The 18429-nt window shown below is 40.5% G+C and overlaps 1 protein-coding gene across 2 annotated transcripts in view; it reads left to right on the top strand.

The window, feature by feature from the left end:
* Positions 1-18429, top strand: part of MAN1A2 (mannosidase alpha class 1A member 2) — a 138126-nt gene that overhangs the window by 90662 nt on the left and 29035 nt on the right. For both annotated transcript variants that reach the window (XR_013956361.1, XM_080612219.1), the window contains exons 7-8: positions 1068-1191; positions 1612-1705. Coding sequence is in view for 1 of the 2 variants with exons in the window: in XM_080612219.1 (XP_080468345.1) it covers positions 1068-1191; positions 1612-1705 (218 nt within the window). In the remaining variant the exon portion in view is untranslated. The remainder of the gene's footprint in view (positions 1-1067; positions 1192-1611; positions 1706-18429) is intronic.

Genomic DNA, 18429 nt, shown 5'->3' with positions numbered 1-18429 from the left:
GAGGGCAGTGACAGTAGCAGGCATATATGAGAACATTTATCATGAGGCTCACGTGCAATAGAAGACAAGACCTTAAAGAAATAGTTGGTGATTTATTGTCTTGTGGCTTTTTTAGCTTTTTGCATTCATAATGAAACACTGCATTTTCTCTTTTTATCAGACCCATATAAAAAAAAAACCCTGAGACAAGCTATGGTTTTGTCTCTCTACACTCTAGTTACTGTATTATAAAAAGGTGGGGTCAGAGCTACAAATACGGCTCCATAACCAACATTTTTCTTTTACATTTCCTCTTTCTAATTTGTAATTGAAAAAATAAGAAGTCATTCCTAATTGATTATAGTCTTACTGATAACTGAAATCTTTTATGAGAAAAAGTAGAAGTCATCTCCAGGAAAATTAAAAGACCTAATCCTGAAAGGTGTTGAAAACTCCCAAATTAAGTTAAACCAGAGGCAGTTTAGGAGTTATGACTTACCAAGATGGTATCTCTTACAGTGAAAAAGATTCAAGGTATATGATGCTTTCTGTTGATTCTTTATGTCAGCTCGAGGAAATCACAATGTTCTGCCTATAGTAAACATACTGTTTTATGTAGATACAGATAGGACCCACTCCCATCCTACTGGAATGTTTAATACTAGCTTGAAGCACAAGTCACACAAGTAAAGGGAACAGAGCAGATGTTTGGCAGAACAAGGAAGCAAATGCTGCCACCTTTGGAAGTATACTCATCTGATAATTGCTTTTGATTCTTGTTCTTAAAAATTTACAATAAATAAGAAATTGAGATTGGGCCCAGTGTTAAGACATTATATTTCTGTGACATCAAAATATTATAACTTTTAATCACAGGACTTTTTGCTGATGAGGTTATGCTATCTTTTTTCCACAAAGACACAACCAATGAAGCAACCGATCAATCAAACTACAATCCTGTAATCTTAAGTACGGGTTAATATTTTGCTGTTACTTGTTTAATGTGCTGTGGTGATTGTTACTAATGCTGTAATTCTGATTCTTTTGTTGTTTTCTCCTTTTTTCTATGCATATTTGTTGGAATCCAGTGGTGTAGGTAGAAACTGGGGCTGGGCCTCTGCTGGCAGCAGCATCCTCTCTGAGTTTGGTACTCTGCACATGGAATTTGTCCACCTCAGCTATTTGACAGGGGACCCTGTATACTACAACAAGGTGGGTCTCAAATTCAGGTTTTTTTTATCATACAAGTGTCTTTTACACTGTTTCATGATAAATTGTGTTTGAGGAGATGTACTTTCGGTACTGAATTCTATTTGCATTCTTGGTTGCAGGTAAATTTTTGCATGCAGGTATTTCTGTTACCAAATAAATGTCTTTTTCAAGTAGAAATTTATGACAAGTTTCCTTATTTCTTTCAGTGTACATTTAAAAATTATAGGTTTTAACCATGTTTATGTGAGCAGTCCTTTGCAAACAAAAACATACAAATCTGCAGAGAGCCCTCAAAGCTTATGGGTTCAGATTGAGAAAATTTACTACCAAAAAAAGAAAAAGAAAACATATGAGATTTCACTGTGTGGAGAGAGCAGATGAACATTGTTAGTGGTGATCATGATTCTTGATTTCATTTAGGTCATGCACATTCGGAAGTTACTTCAAAAAATGGATCGTCCTAATGGACTTTATCCAAATTATTTGAATCCAAGAACAGGCCGATGGGGTCAGCGTGAGTATTCCTATTTTATTCATTATGAATTCAGGCTCTACTTCTTATTGTGTTACTGAGTTGTTCTGAGGAGAACAGACAACTGATTCTGTAAGGGTACGAACAGCACTGCTTGAGAACAGGCAGCGTAGAAGGATTACTTAGACTTGAGACTTCCCAAAACCAATTTTTGCCTGTCACTCTCTCTGAAGTCATGCAGCTTGGTTTTCATGATACTTTCTGAAAACAGCTTCGTACTAAACCTGTTGCTTGCCCTTACTTTTATCAGTCAGTAAAATCTTCAGTAATAAAAAATGAGGCTGGAGTTTCCTCATTTTGACTTTGTTCCTGGTTTTGTTCTGCAAACCATCTGCAAAATGGATTACTGTAAGGCAGTGTAGAAGTAATGTATGTTTGTGGTGGTGAAGTTTGAGCTCCTTCACCTGGTGTTAAGGACTGACATTTACAAACATAGTTATACTTAGTGCCATGTGACATGGCATGATGACCTTCCTTATAGATCCTGCTGGTATCATTGTGTCTCGTATAAAGAAAAAAAAGGCTTGTGAGTGAAAAGGAAAAATAGGTTTTTGTTGCTGATTCTGACGATGTCAGAGAAACACAAAGACACGCAAACATGATTTCTTTAAGTGGTTCTTCCAAGAAAAATTGAGTAGTGTAGTTTTTTCATAGTGGGTGTGATAGAAGAGAATCTTTCCCTTCAAGGTTTTTGTTCCAGTTTCTTTTATGAATTCAAGTTCGTTTAGGAAAAATAAGCAAGACTATCTATTTCTGTCCTGTTTGACATCATTGACAGGTTTCAGGGGTTTCAGTGGTTCACTGTAAATACCCAGCAGATCATGTTCTGGCTTGCAAACTAAGTATTTGCTTCTGACTTTGAGTCTGGTGTATGAGGGAAGTGAATGCAGCTGCCACTGCAGTGAGTTGTCTAATCCCATTGTTACAGCCAAAATTCTCTGCAAAGCATCTAATATCTTTGGGTGAGTAGTGACACCCTTTGAGACAGACACATGAATTGAGGAGAAAAATTCTTCAGACAAATTTAGGTTTAACAACGGATTCAGGAAAAAAAGAAAGTGAACGAATACAAATATTCACCCGCTATTTATAGAAAACACAATTTTATGTTGTTGTTCTGAAATATTTTTTTCTATTCCTCTTTTTCTGGTCCTAACCAATTGCTCCTGCTATTTTTGTCAGAAGTAGTCTAATGTGGCATATCACAACATCATAATGCTCAGAATTAGCAGCTCTGGGGAAGAAAAGAATCTTGGTCACCAAGAATAAACATACAGTGAGAGTTGTAACTTTGCAGAAGTTTGATGGAGCTCAAACATACTCATTAATTGAATTTTGAAAGATAATATGTTCAAGATGAAAGGTTAGGGTTACAGGCTGAGACTTAAGTTGTTAGGATAAAAAGAAATACAACTTTATTACAGAGCCTTTAACTTTTCTGTGCTGCTCATGAGTCACAAACTTACTTCCTGGAATTTAGTGATTAGGGGGTTTGTTGGGTCATTCAGCAAGCTTGTTTTTACCTACTGTGATTTTCCCCTAAGTCTAATTCACTCATACTCATAAGTACCAAGACATGTTCAAGTTATCTGGACTCAAAGAAAAAGAGACACTAGCTAGCCAGTCCTCTTTACCTATGCAGGGTTCTTGAATGATGATGATGAGCTAGCTTTTGGACAGATCTTTCAGGCCTTTTGGGTGTCAGCAATTGTTATGGGGTTTTTTCTATGCCTCAAAATATTTCTGTCTTTAGCCTCCAAAGCTTAGGCCATGTTGTTATGTCTTGTCTGCTTTTGCTCATTTAACTGTATGCTTAAACGTGGTCTGTTCTGGGTTTGGGTTAGTATGTTGTATGTGATATGCTGCAGCCGTGTTACCATCCTTTAGATGTTAGGATGCAAAGGCTGATGAGTCATTTCTCCTGTGGTTTACTTTATCAGAGTGCTACTTTATCAGAGTGCAGGCCTTTTGATCACAATAGAAACAGCATGTTCTGCAGTTTCACTGCTGGGGAATGATGTTTGGTGACAGTGACCTGAGACATGCAGACTCTTCTGTTTGTTCATTGTTCTGCTGCTTCTGCTGGTGCTTACAAAGACATGGTTTTGTTCAATCCAGCCAGTGCTTCTGATTAGACCTTTATATATATACCTGAAAAGATATAATCAGTAAAGTAATTATCAGTCAATTAGTTAGTATGGGTTCATCAAGAATGATGTGACCATTGCTTCCAGGTCCTTAACAAGTTGCAGGGATGAGTAAAGTCATGTAGTGTGACATTAGTCTATAGCCATGTCTTCTTAATGTGTATGTTTTTATGAATATATATTTCTCTGTGAGTTTAACGCATTTGACATAGCACTTGAAGAAGGATTCTGGTGACGGATTACCTTGTGAAGCAGCAGCAGGCAGGGTTGGGGGCCGCAGCAGGCAGGGCTGCGCAGGGACTACCATTCTATCCCATCATTTCTTTCCATTTGAATGGCATAAAACCCAGTCCTAAAATCTGCTGGGTGAACGGCTTACTGGTCATTGCTGTATCTGCATAGTTTCCAGTGGAAATGCATTGTAATGCAGCTATACATAACTGGACCCTTACTGCTGTGTTGCAGGAATGGAATTCATTGTACCGAGGAGGAAAATGATGTTATACTGTCCTGGGTTCAGCAGTAGCAGTCAGTTTTTCTCCTTCTTAGTAGCTGTTGCAGCACTGTGTTTTTTGACTTTTGGCCTGGGAACAAAGCTGATAACACTGATGTTTAGTCTGACCAAGGACTTTGTGAGTCTCATGCTCTGCCAGGGAGGAGGAGAAGCCGGGAGGAAGCAGGGACAGGACACCTGACCCAAACTAGCCAAAGCGGTATTCCATACCACAGCACGTCATGCCCAGGATGTAGAACGGAGAGTCCCCGGAAGGGCTGGAGGACTGCGGGGTGGGGGTGAGGTACCGGTTGGTGAGCGGTTGTATTCTCTTCCTTGTTATTTCCTTTATCATTATTACTATTAGTGGTAGCAGTAGTGGTTTGTGTTATACCTTAGTTATTAAACTGTTCTTATCTCAACCCATGCGAGTTGCATTCTTTTGATTCTCCTCCCCGTCCCTCCAGAAGCGGAGGGAAGAAAGGTGTGTGTGGGGGAAGTAGACTGCATGGTTCTGATTTGCGGCCTGGGCTTAAACCACGACATATGTGTAGGCTAAATATTTGTGTTTAAGCTTGTAATGTGCAGATGTTATTACAGCATGAGTTGAATCACAGAAAGGGTGGTTTAGTTCAGGATTTATCAGCTCACTGTGGCTTTTGCTAGAAGGCAGAACTATAATGCCCACAGGAATGTTGACAGATGCAATTTTTACTTATGGAGTAAGGTGATGGTGCAGTAGGAACAAGTGATTTAAAATACTTCTGCCTTGGGGTTTCCATTTCTGTACGACTGAAAGCAAAATAGTTGGCAAGAAGCATTTTCTAACCTCTCACGTTAACCTACAGTTAACTTTGCTAGCTTTTTGTTCCACTTGGTAAGTAGTTGGTTTGGTACAAGTGTCAGAACTTTGAATTTAGATTATTTTCAAAACCAATAGCAGTGCTTTCTAGAGAAGCCTGCTAAGCAGATAGAACAACTAGAATTTTGATTAAAGCAAGAGATTTCAGAATGATGGAAATGAATTTGTACTGAAGAAAAAATATTTATTTTAAATGAAATATGTTGAGAAAATTTAAATCTAATTTGCATTTGCAAACAGCTTAGACTAGAATACCAGTTAAAACAGCAATAGCAGAGAAAATGCCAATCTGCATGTTATTGCCAGGTCAGGCCGTGCCACTCGTGTTTGCACATGTCTATAGATTGGGCATTCTTTCTTTCTGTTTTCCAGTACTGAGAATAAATTCTTGCATTTCATCTGGTTCCAACATCTCTTGGAAGTAATAACATTATTGAAGTGGAACTCAAATATCTGCCTTCAAATCTCACTACCTGCACCTGGGAGTTACCTGGGTTGGAAGTTGTCAGTTTAACTGGTTTTTAGGCTGTATATGGCTTCCATGTACAAGTAAATAAGCAAGAAGTAATCCATTCTGTGTTTGTTATGCTTCAGTGATATGTGAGCATGTAAACTAATTGCTGTAAAGTAAGCTGGTATGTGAATTTACGGTGCATGAGCTGAGCGTTGGTATTAGGAATGTAACAGCAGATTCTGAAATTACAATCACTGAATGTTGATGTGATGAGCATTCAGAGTTGGTCTGTTCTACAGTGCTTTGTTCGTGTCTCCTTACCAAAACCAAGATCCTTTGGTCAAATTTGCAAGTGGATTAAGTTAAAAACTCAATGAGGGGCACTCTGTCAGCACTTTTACAAGGACTCACCAGCACTGTGATATCTGGTGTGTATTTAATGCACTAAATTTAAATGCTGTCAGTCATGTACAAGTCCTCTGAAGACAAATAAGGGGATTCATGCACGTGTTCAGCCTGCCTTGTTGCACACACTGCCTTAGCACCTTTTGGTGCTTAAATGAAACCAAACCAAGCATTTTCAATTTTAAAATACTTTTTACGGAAAGATTCTGTTAATTTAGTTGAACTGGATTAGATTTACACTTCTGTTAAAATGGTGCCATTTTCACCATGTAGCAAAACCAACAAAACCAGTTTTCAGTCACTGTCATTAAATAAGTGCACATACTGAGTGAATATTCATCATTTTTTATGCCTGCTTGTACAGCTGGGGTTAGGCTAATTCTCTTGGGCTGGGCTGGGTAATTAACTGAACTGCTTAATTTAAACTCTTGCATGTAATAGACAAACCATGAGGAATACACTCTATCTACTTTCATTTGTGATATGACATTTTATCAAATACATAGCACCATATGTCTATATTTATTTGGTAATATTCAAAGGAAAATTTTAAATAAATTTGATCTAAATGCACTTTGTTAAATATGTGAAGAAAACCACTGCATCCAGCAATCCAAGATCTGCTTATTCCTCCTTCCCGGCTATTAAAGTCCAGAGAGGTACAGGTCTCTCCATTCCAGTCCAATGGATGTGGCTGCTGCTGTTCCCATTTGCAGGTTGGCCAGTAGAGAGGCTGAGGATATATCCTAGAGGTACACACACCTACGAGGACACCATATTTGAAAAATCATGGCAGTCAGGTGAAGTTCCCGACGACTGGGAGAAGGGAAATATAATCCCCATTTTCAAGAAGGGGAAAATGGATGACCCGGGGAATTACAGACCAGTCAGTCTCACCTCTCTGCCTGGCAAAATCTTGGAGCAGATTGTCCTGGAAGGCATGCTAAGGCACATGAAAAACAACAAGGTGCTTGGTGACAGCCAGCATGGCTTCACTAAGGGGAAATCGTGACTGACCAATTTGGTGGACTTCTATGAATGGGGCTGCCGAACTGATGGACAGGGGTAGAGCAGTTGACGTCATCTACCTGGACTTGTGCAAAGCCTTTGACACTGTCCCACACGACATCCTTGTCTCTAAATTGGAGAGACATCAATTTGATGGGTGGACCACTCGGTGGATAAAGAACTGGCTGGATGGCCGCACGCAAAGAGTTGTGGTCAATGGCTCAATGTCCAGCTGGAAACCAGTAACGAGTGGTGTCCCTCAGGGATCAGTGTTGGGACCTGTCTTGTTCAACATCTTTGTTGGTGACATGGACAGTGGGATTGAGTACACCCTCAGCAAGTTTGCTGATGACACCAAGCTGTGTGGTTCAGTTGATACGCTGCAGGGAAGGGATGCCATCCAGAGGGACCTCGACACGCTTGTGAGGTGGGCTGATGCCAACTATATGAAGTTTAACCATGCCAAGTGCAAGGTCCTACACCTGGGTTGGAGCAATCCCAGGCACAGCTACAGGTTGGGCAGAGAAGAGATTCAGAGCAGCCCTGCAGAGAAGGACTTGGGGGTGTTGGTTGATGAGAAAATGAACATGAGCCGGCAGTGTGCGCTCGCAGCCACCGTATCCTGGGCTGCATCAAGAGTAGCTTGACCAGCAGGTCGAAGGAGGTGATCCTGCCCCTCTACTCTGCTCTCGTGAGACCTCACTTGGAGTATTGTGTACTGTTCTGGTGTCTTCAACATGAAAAGGACATGGAACTGTTGGAACAAGTCCAGAGGAGGGCCACGAGGATGATCAGGGGACTGGAGCACCTCCCATAGGAAGATAGGCTGAGGAAGTTGGGGCTGTTCAGCCTGGAGAAGAGAAGGCTGCGTGGAGACCTCATAGCAGCCTTCCAGTATCTGAAGGGAGCCTACAAGGATGCTGGGGATGAACTATTCATCAGGGACTGTAGTGACAGGACAAGGGGTAACGAGTTAAAACTTAAGCAGGGGAAGTTTAGATTGGATATAAGGAAGAAATTCTTTACTGAGAGGGTGGTGAGGCACTGGAATGGGTTGCTCAGGGAGGTTGTGAATGCTCCATCCTTGGCGGACGAAGCCTTGAATGACATGGTTTAGTGTGAGGTGTCCCTGCCCATGGCAGGGTGTTTGGAACTAGATGATCTTAAGGTCCTTTCCAACCCTAACTATTCTATGATTCTATGACACTAATGTGGCTGTCCACACAGACTGCCACTGACAACACTTCCTTTGTAGCACCCACACATAGTACTGCTACAATTCATGTAACACATACGTAGAGGTGGCTAGGTCTTGCTCATCCTCCTGGTGTTCAGTCAGATAAACGCATGCACTTGCACTCCCTTCACAAGTACACTCACAGATTTTTCAAGTATTAGCAGAGGCTCTCGGTCTACTTAATACCTGTGCCTGAACCCTTGACCAGGGCTATGCAACCATCAGGCTTTTCAGATGCAGGTCTCCTCCTGCTCACCTTCAAGTTTGCTGATGTGAATTCCACATACACATATGCACTCAGGATTAAATTCACTGGGAAAACAAACACACGTGGGTCTTCGCAGTTGTTGAAACACAAACCTAGGCCCCTCTGGCCCACTTTTCTCCAGCCACTGCCACCCTAACCTGTTGGCCCCTGTGACCTGCTGAAGGCCCCGTTCTCCAGTTGCTGGCACTCCAACCTTACAACACACATCCCAGTTCCTCCAGTTACTGACACCCAGACCTCCACTGCATGCCACGTTCTCCAGGTGCTGGCACTTAGGTCTGCAGGCTTTGCTACCTGTGGCCTCTCCTCCAGCTGCTGATAGAATAGTGAGTGGAATTACATGCAAGAACATAAAGGATTTAATAAGAAAATGAGGCAGACTGTGCTCCTGAAGGGTCAAGGGTGCAGGCAGACAAGTGTGGTAATCCCCAGCCTATTTACATGTGACCAGGTACTTTTAAATCATCTCCTCTCCATTTTCCCTTTGGTCATTCTTCCCTAATCCACCCTGATCATTCCCTTTCCCTTCCTTTGGCCCTAAAATGGCCCATAGTAAGTTTTAACTGAAGTCACAGCCCTGTTCTGCTCTTCCATAAATACATTTTGCACAGCCCTGCAAGGCCCCTGAAATACCTCATAATGCTCATGACAATCATTTCCCCCTTCTTATCAGTGACAAAGTTCAGATTGGCTCTCTGAGGCTGTGCCAGAGCATTTCCTTTTATGGCCTATCAATCAGTAGCTGAAGCTTCTGGTCTGTGTTATTGTCTGTTACCACCTGCTTGTTAATGGCTGTGTGTTTAATTTACCAGTTTCCTTGTCATTTATTATTTCTTTAATGCTGAATACTCCTTGTCCAGAATAATTCTTTATCTTTGCTCTCACATTCCGCGTATCCCTGCATGGGAGAATGCTAATTCTGAGAACAGTCAGCATGTGAGCTGAAGAGTGCTGTCCTGGCAGTGGGAGCTCTATCTGACATATAGGAAGAGTGGATCTCTTGAATACAAACTTTCAAAGGTGCTGCAGAGGTTGAGAAATAAACCGCTATGCAAATTTCTATTACTGGGACTTTCATTGTTAAAATGATGCAAGAAACCCTTTCAGTCTTTACATCTACCTCCGGGAGATTAGGTGAAGTGAAGAAGACTGAAGAATAAAGTGGTCTTTCAAAAGATTAAAGAAATATTGCAGATAAATATTTCAGATAAAAATATAATTGTAGCATAAATTAAGAGGTTGATGGTCTAGTTCTGGGTGACGAGAAAGATGCTAATGTTGGAAAATTCCTGTCTTTGCCAACTGAAGCTACTAGTCTTCTTTATCTATGAAGGTACTTTGCATTTTCTCCCTCCTTCCTTACATTGTTTGCTCTAGACAACATTTAAGAAACCAGCATTGCCAAAAGTAGCTAAAAATCAAGTTGTGAAATTTAAAGTCAAATTCTGGCAAAACATCCATAACCTAGAAGGAAGTGAAAGGGAATAGTGCCAGGTAAGCCTGTATTTTCCAAGCACTTTACAGAACTCTTAAGATAACTACCTTCAATTTGAACTTGTGGATGATAGTTTCCAGTGCTTTCATTTTGGGGTGATTTTTCCCCTTTGGCATAAGGAAAGATTTTCTTTCTCTTAAATAGAAATGGGGAAGGATTGAAATAATTAATTTGTCCGTTGTAGAGGTAGTTCCCGACCTGACTTCATCATTTATTTGATAGAGTAAGTAAAGTTCTGCTAAGAACATCGGTTGTAGAACTCAAGCTATGTGGTCTATGTGGTGGTTAGTTTGGAGGTAGGTGCAAGCATTTATTGAGGTGAGGGTTTTTTGCTTTGAATCTGCTTTCAGTTGAGTACATAAAAAACAAAACTACAACATGACTTCCAGACTTCCAGCAGTGGGCATGCATGTACCAGTTGCAAATGAGGAGGTGGGGGTGGCTTTCTGCTGTTTCATTTTCTTCACTGTCTTGGAGGATGTCCTTAATTTTTCTTTCCAAAATATTCTGTCGTGCTCTGTATTTAGGAAAGTGCATGTGTTTTGAATAGAAAATAAACTGTGTCATCTCTACTGGGGAATTCCCCTTGCCCTTCTGCTTTACAACCTTGTACAAATGTAATTAACTGTTCCAAGAAAAGGCTGCATTCAAATTTGTTTATTCATTAGAAGCCAAGAGCAAGTTAATCTATTAAAACTTTGTTTTAATGAAATACAGCAGAGCTGTGTGTTACAGAGAATGTGCTTTTATAACTTTACAAGGTTAAGACATTTTGCTGGTCTGTTGAGCAAGATGTTGCAAAAGCTGAACAAATAAAAGCTTTTTTTAGTGTGTTAAAGATTCTAGAGTTACTGGAAGGTTAAACATGTATATGAGTTAAGGATTTGAAACGTAGTGTCTGTAAAAACTTCCTAAAAAAAGGATTTGGATATGGCAGAGCTGGGTTTTGAAAGTGCTTGCACACATTTCTGCGGCAAGTGGTGGATATTTTCTTTTGCTACACCACCAAACTGTGCTTTCAGAGCATGATCTTGGTGGGGAGTGTATCGATACCTAGAATTTCAAATCTGTCCAGCAATTGCTTTAACATTTATTCTCCTCACACAGAGCCCATGTCTTAGGGTACTGCCTGATATTCTTGAGAGCTTAATTTGTTGGCTTTGAAGACAGCCAACTTAAAATGATTGGCATCCTTTGACATGTGGTCTGTGAGCTTTTAAAGTTTGAGCTCCTGTGAAATCTCGTTACTTCTTCAATAACTAATATTTGTACTTGATCTCTATCTACCTAAGCTGTGTTTCTGACCCATTCTTGACTTACTCATTTCTTATCAAAGGGAAGCCTATCAAAGTCCAGTTACAAACATGTTACATCCTGAATTACAGTTACTCATTTTTATATTATTCCTTCTGTATCACTTGTTGGAGGCTATGCACCTAGGTGTTTATATTGGCATTGGTCTCTCAACCACTGATAGATTCAGATGACACATAACAGTCCGTTTCTTTTCGTTCTGTCATCAATATGTAAGACTTCATATTCTGAATTACTTGTGGAGATTTACCTTCTGGTGGTCACATAAGAATTGTTTCCATTGTGGTGACATTGAGGGGACAGGGTCTATCATTTTGTTCAGTGGACATTTAAGATATCTTCATGGTAAGTTCTTTTAATCATGAAGTGGCACTGGCAGCTGGACTGTCCTGTTGCTTTAGCACCTTTAGTTACCTTTAGCAGCAAGCTAAAATACCATCTCATCTTGGAGATCTATGTGAAGTCATAGCTGACTTTTATTGCAGATCACACTGTGGAACTTCTTGGCCTATGTAGTCAAAAGTAAGAGAGAGATGGTGATGAATGCAGTCAAAATGTAGGGTGTGGTAGCTCAGTCTCAGTCACAGAACATGGACAGAGTAAGTCTTACAATTAGCATAATTTTCTTGCACCTACATAGTGACCAAAACTTCAAATAGCTCTAGGTGCAATTTCAGGCATGTACCATAAGAAGAAAAATAATACATACATAGACACAAGTCTAGGAGAAAGAAAACATGCAGAGTAGCCTGGATTTATATTGCATGTGGTGAAATCTGTAAGTACATCAAAAACAGGGAGTGTCTTTCATTGCTTCTTTGAATCTCTTTTGACTGTCAGCATTCATGTGTCATGTATATACACACGTACATATCTAAGCATGTAAATTGCTATGGTCAATATGTATCAATACAGCTTGAAGGGAGAGGGCAAAGTTGTTGACAATGGTTTTGCCAGTTAATTTTGCATAGAAGAATATTGGGCTAGATTTAATCTAATAAAGGTTTTTTCTCTCTCCCAGCTTCTTGGTTTTACTCTGCAAGAGGAGAGTTGAGATTTTATAGGAAGACTGAGGTGAATAAACTGAAGGTTGTAATGACCCTAAGAGGTTGACAATCCCCCTAGGTAGAAACTCTTACTCAAAAGGGACTCTTTTGCATTGTGGACACATACCTAGAGGCGTATTGTTTGTAGTAGATGGTATCATCCCTTAGCTGTTTTTTACAGCCACCTTGTCAGGTAAACATGTGTATGACTTCCCATGAATCCACTGCAAATTCCAACAGCTTAGTTAAAGCTGGCAGCACAGGTGGGATTTACACTGACTCCAGACTTGACAGAGAGGCAAGTATGCTTCATTCAGGTGGTTCGGTTGGTGAGTGTAGTAATCTGGAAAAGACAACTTCAAGTGATAAAAGGCCACTTTTCAGTAGAAGCACCAATGTAAAGGGGTAATGTGGCTTTGATTTTTGCACATGGACTTCATGTGTTTGAATGGCTGGATGGTCACGTGCAGAGAGTTGCAGTCAATGGCTCAATGTCCAACTGGAGACCGGTAATGAGTGGTGTCCCTCAGGGGTCAGTGTTGAGACCAATCCTGTTCACCATCTTTGTCGGCGACATGGACAATGGGATTGATGCACCCACAGCAAGTTTGTGATGACACCAAGCTTTGTGGTTCGATTGATACACTGGAGGGAAGGGATGGGATCCAGAGGGACTTGGACACGCTTGAGAGGTGGCCAGTGCCAACCTCATGAAGTTCAACCAAGCCAAGTGCAAAGTCCTACACCTGGGTTGGAGCAATCCCAGACACAGCTACAGGTTGGGTGGAGAAGAGATTCAGCAGCCCTGTGGAGAAAGACTTGGGGATGTTGGTCGATGAGAAACTGAACATGAGCCGTCTTCAGTGTGCGCTTGCATATCAGAAGCTCCCTGTGTATTGAGCTGCATCAAAAGGAGCGTGACCAGCAGGTCGAAGGAGGTGATCCTGCCCCTCTACTCTGCTCTCGTGAGATCCCACTTGGAGTATTGTGTACAGTTCTGGTGTCCTCAACATAAAAAGGACATGGAACTGTTGGAACAAGTCCAGAGGAAGGCCACGAGGATGATCAGGAGCCTGGAGCACCTCCCATATGAAGACAGGCTGAGAAAGTTGGGGCTGTTCAGCTTGGAGAAGGCTATGTGGAGACCTCATAGCAGCCTTCCAGTATCTGAAGGGGGCTTACAAGGATGCTGGAGAGGAACTCTTCATCAGAGACTGTAGTGATAGGACAAGGGGTCATAGGTTCTAATTGAAAGAGGTATTTACTGTGAGGGTGGAGAGGCACTGGCACAGGTTGCCCAAAGAAGTGGTGAATGCTCCGTCACTGGCAGTGTTCAAGGCCAAGTTGGAGAGAGCCTTTGGTGACATGGTCTAGTGTCTGCCCATGGCAGGGGGTTTGGAACTAGATGGTCTTAAGGTCCTTTCTAACCCTTATTATTCTATGATTGCTCTTTAATTTGTGAATTTAGGTCACTGAGAGGTGAGCTCAGTCTCCAGAATTATAAATAGCTGGAATGTTTTGAAGTTTTAGGGAAGTTTGAATACAAAAAGGAAAATACTTGTTCCAGCTGTGAATTCCTGAGTGTGAAAGGAGAGCCTGTTGTAAGCTACCAAATGAGGATACTCCTTTGACATTACAGAACCTTGAACTACGTTCAATTTGAAGATGCATTTTGTTCTAACAACATGAGTTACCTAAGCATATGTTCCAGTTCAGCTAGTTGTACTTGCTGGTCTGTCTAAAATTATTTGTGTCTTTGCACACACTTGAATTGGGTGAGCTTCAGAATTTTAATCTTTAGTTTGATAATCACTGCAGTTCTAGGAGGCTGTTTTGCTTAAGTTTTATTTTAAAAGAAACTGGTAGCACTTACAATTAATATTGTTCAACACTTTCCATTAAGTGATTGTGTTTTCAGTTTCTTGTAGCTGCCAAACTTCAACTCTTCCAGCTGGAATATTCTGTCTGCCTCAAGCTGTTTTGTTGGGGTTTATGAAACAGCTTTGAGAAAAATGCTTCAGCCGTATCTCAGTGAAGCTAGAGGTGGAATGTGATTCTACCCAGGTTAAATCTTGTTTTATTTAAGAATCTCAAGAACCATCATGTTTTGGATATAAAATACTATGGGAATTACTTGTTTCAGGACTGCTTGAAGAGAAAACCATCCGTATTTTTCCAGGTCTTTAAAAAATACATCTACTGTCTCCATATGGAGTATTCAGAGTTGAGCTGCTACGTTCTGTAGAGCGGTGTGTGCTGAGCAGGCACCATCACACATTCCCAGGCTGGGAGGAGCAGAGTTGGGTTCTTCTTGTTCCTAGAATCTTCTGTTCTGTGGCACCAGGCAGTAGAATAGGAAGCAGTGTCTGTTCAGCTATCTCCTAACTTAAAAATACTTGGCTTTGCAAGCTTAACTCTTCTTTTAATGTAGTTCTGTTATGTGACAACCTGCATGTTTTTAGAAAAATGTTCATGCTGGTAACATGTTCATTAGTGATAAATGATTCGTAGCTGACTAGAAATTGTACCTCCACCTCCTTTTATCAGGGCTGCCTCTGCTACAGTTAATCTACAAGTGTTCGCACTTTTAAGCCATCCATTATTGTTTATGGCATCCTTAGGTTGAATTTCCACTGTGAATTGCAGCTGCTGCAATTTCCAGGCCCCCAGCTTTCTGGATTAAAGGATTAGAAAGGGAGCTTGCACCTATTTGGAGCAACTGAGGGGCACTAAGCCCAGCTACATGAAGTGAAGATTGAACTGAAATTTAATCAGAGCTACTCTAAAGACAAACAGGAAAACAGTTTTTTAAGAGTTTCCAATACAGAGAAAGAGGACTTCTGCAGTGCAAGGTCAGTTGATACCCAGAACAACCAATGGTCATGGAGTGTGTGGATTTCTTAACAAAAGTAATAGTAGCTTAATCACTTCACTGCCGTCCAGGTCACTTATCTTTTCCACTCGAACTCCTTCTCTGACATATTACAATAGCACTTTGCCAAAGATTATGTGTTTGTAACCCTTAAGGGAAATCAGCCCCCCTTTTTACCCCTTTATTATCTTGTTGCAAAGTAGTTCTGTACTATTAAATGGTTTAAATTAATCAGTAGTTGGTTCATCTTGATGCTTCCAGTCTATTTGGTTTAACATGAGGCAGGTTTAAGTTAGTTTTCCTTTACTTTAGAGCCATAACTAACAACTAGCTGTTCTCTAGCTGTCTGTACTTAAAAATATTAAATCAGTGTTTTAGTTACAAATTCATGAATTAAAAATGCTATGGGTATAGTTGACCCTCATCTCCACCTGCTTGTGCTTATGTGCTGCTATGTTATCTCACCATACTGCTTTTCAGCACAGCAGCCCATGCACACTAAACATATTTCTGCTCAGCATTTTATTGCATCTTTTCCTTCCACGTGCAGTAAATGATGCATAACCTTTATGGGCACAGTGGAAGGACAGGAGGACGTGCCCTGGGGTCAAGAAGGGACAGCAGCTCATTACCCATCTGCTCATGGGTAACAGGAAGCCTCGCCCTCAGGTGTTGTCACTGCAGCAACAGTTCTGGCTTGATGTGCTGCTTTTAAAACAATGCCTGGCTTCTTTCTTTATTCCTGCTCATTGCCAAGAAATGACAATTGAACAATTAAGGCACAAAGCAGAGAGGGTTTAGCAAATCATGAACTGTTTTTCATTTGCCTCATTAAGCTGCTGTTAACTACTTAAAGCCATCTGCTTAAAAATAATTTACCCATCTTAAGTTTGCTCTAGAGAGCAGGTAGACCTTCATTAGAGCAAGTTTTGTTATTAATGTTACCTTTAGGGGGCTTTCAGTTGTTGTGGAAAATACTGTGTTGCTTACTGAACTAAACTTTCCCTCTAAACTAAAGGAAGCAGCACATATTTGTAACATGAGAATGAGTTATGTGAATGCCTACTGTCCCTATTATCTACTACTATCCCCAAAAATGAGTCTTGGAGAGGAAGAGCAGCCAGAGCCATCACAGTGCTTCAGTTGTAATTGCGAAGAGGGAACCCTGCAGCCTGTGCCCTGAAAAACTAGCTGTGGAAAAACAAGTTGATTTGTCTCTCCGGATTTGTAAAGAAACAATTTCACTGACAAAGGACAAATCACCAGAGACTCTCCCTCCTGTCTCGAGCTGAGATTCATTGTCATTTCAGTTAGAGAGTATGTACACTCCTTTCTGACCTGCTCTGTAATTCTGTGGTTTGCTGGGTTCTTGTAAGAGAAGACTGTTTCAGCAGTGCGCTAAGATCATTTGGAGTGAAACTAGCTTTAGAAATATTAGATAACTGATGGTGTGAGAATTTAAGAGAAGATCCTCCGTTCAGTCTGTGGGAAAGAGGTGGACATGATTTTTTTAGTATTAGCTGAGACACAATATATGACTAAAATTTGACTAAATATAGATCTTTTCATCAATAAATTAAAAACTCATTAAAATATTTCTATGAAATTGATTTTTTTTTGCAATTGCATGCTGTTTATGGAAAATGGCAATATTGAACAGGATACAAAGCTTTTGAAGTAGCTGAGCAAAAATGGTGCTGTGAATGTTAAATATCATTGTCGTTCTATTAAGATTATATTTGGCTCTTTCTGGCAAGGAGGAAGCCTTCAACTGACAGACAGACTACAGACTAACAGCACAGATTTGCACAAAACATACTTTCAAGTGTGTGAAAAACCAGGGCTTTTTGGAATTACTTTTTATGGCAATAGTTGAAGGTATTCTTTGCAAATGCAGCTACTATGCATGCCAATGTAAAGTATGACTTCCCAAGGAATCCTTGACTGGAATCCTTTTATGTTTGCCCAGTCATCTGGGCCTGCATTTGAAAAAATTGGGGAATGAAAAATGTATCTTAATTTGTCTTGATTGGAAGGAATGAGTGTTATTAAGAATGTGTACATGTCATTGAAGAGAATATGTGGCATCTGCCATATTTGATATGCCCTCATACTCTGTTCTCTTTGCTGTATTTATCTTAACCTGGAAAGAATTTTTCTTCAGGATTTCACTGTGAAACACTTCTTCACAGTAAAAGCCTTTGAATTACATAGAAATAATCAGATAATTCTTGTAGATCAAATATATAATAAAAATGAAATCCATTTTTTTAATTTGCAAAATACAGCATTTTAAATATAATGATTACCTTCACAGCTGTCTACTGAAGAGTACCCAGTGCCAAGGTGCTATTGTAAACTCAGTTATTCAAATCACGAGGTGTTCCTTCTTAGTACTCTGCATTGACATACAAGGTTAGCACTGATTGAAAAACTTTTGTGAGCAAAACATTTTGAGTTGAGCTGAGTTAAATCTCTGAATCCATCTGAGCTGTAGTTCAATAAGCAGAAGAGAGTGATAAGCACCGTGGACCTTCTGATGATAAGTTTGGGTAGGGACCTTGTTTATAGGAGAGAATGACACATGATGACCCAGATCTACAGATTTCAGTAGCTATATATTTGCTACGTCTTCAGCATGTTCACTGCAGGTGAGAGCAAGTTGTCAAAGTCCCGCAATCTGTCAAAAAAGACTGCTTTTAATTTTCAGACCTGCGTGTCCTCTTACAGCTCAGAGCTAGAAAGCTTATGAAAACTCATTGCAGCTAAATCACTGAGTAGCTGGGTGTGAAAAGGCTGTCTAGAATATACTGAGATAGATGAGTATGAAGTCATTTCCTGCAAATTCACAACCTGAAGCCAAGTGGAAAGGCTACAGGCTTTCCATTTGATCCTTCCTTTGTTTAGAAATCCATTGGTACGTAGCAGAGGAGTCAAGAGGCTAGAAGCATCTACCAGCTCTAACCTCCTATTCACCTCTTCAGAGACAAGCAGGCATGCAGGGGCAGGACAGTGCTTGGACAGAAAAAGCACAGAAGGAGAGCTCCAGACCTCTCTTGTACACCTTCATCACAGAAGGCTGTGAATGATACAGTTTTTTGGAGG

The sequence above is a fragment of the Psittacula echo genome (assembly GCF_963264785.1).
Source record: "Psittacula echo genome assembly, chromosome: 3".
Taxonomy (NCBI): Eukaryota; Metazoa; Chordata; class Aves; order Psittaciformes; family Psittacidae; genus Psittacula; species Psittacula echo.
Note: the sequence above shows the minus strand (reverse complement) of the source record. Positions and strands in the feature narration are given on the sequence as shown.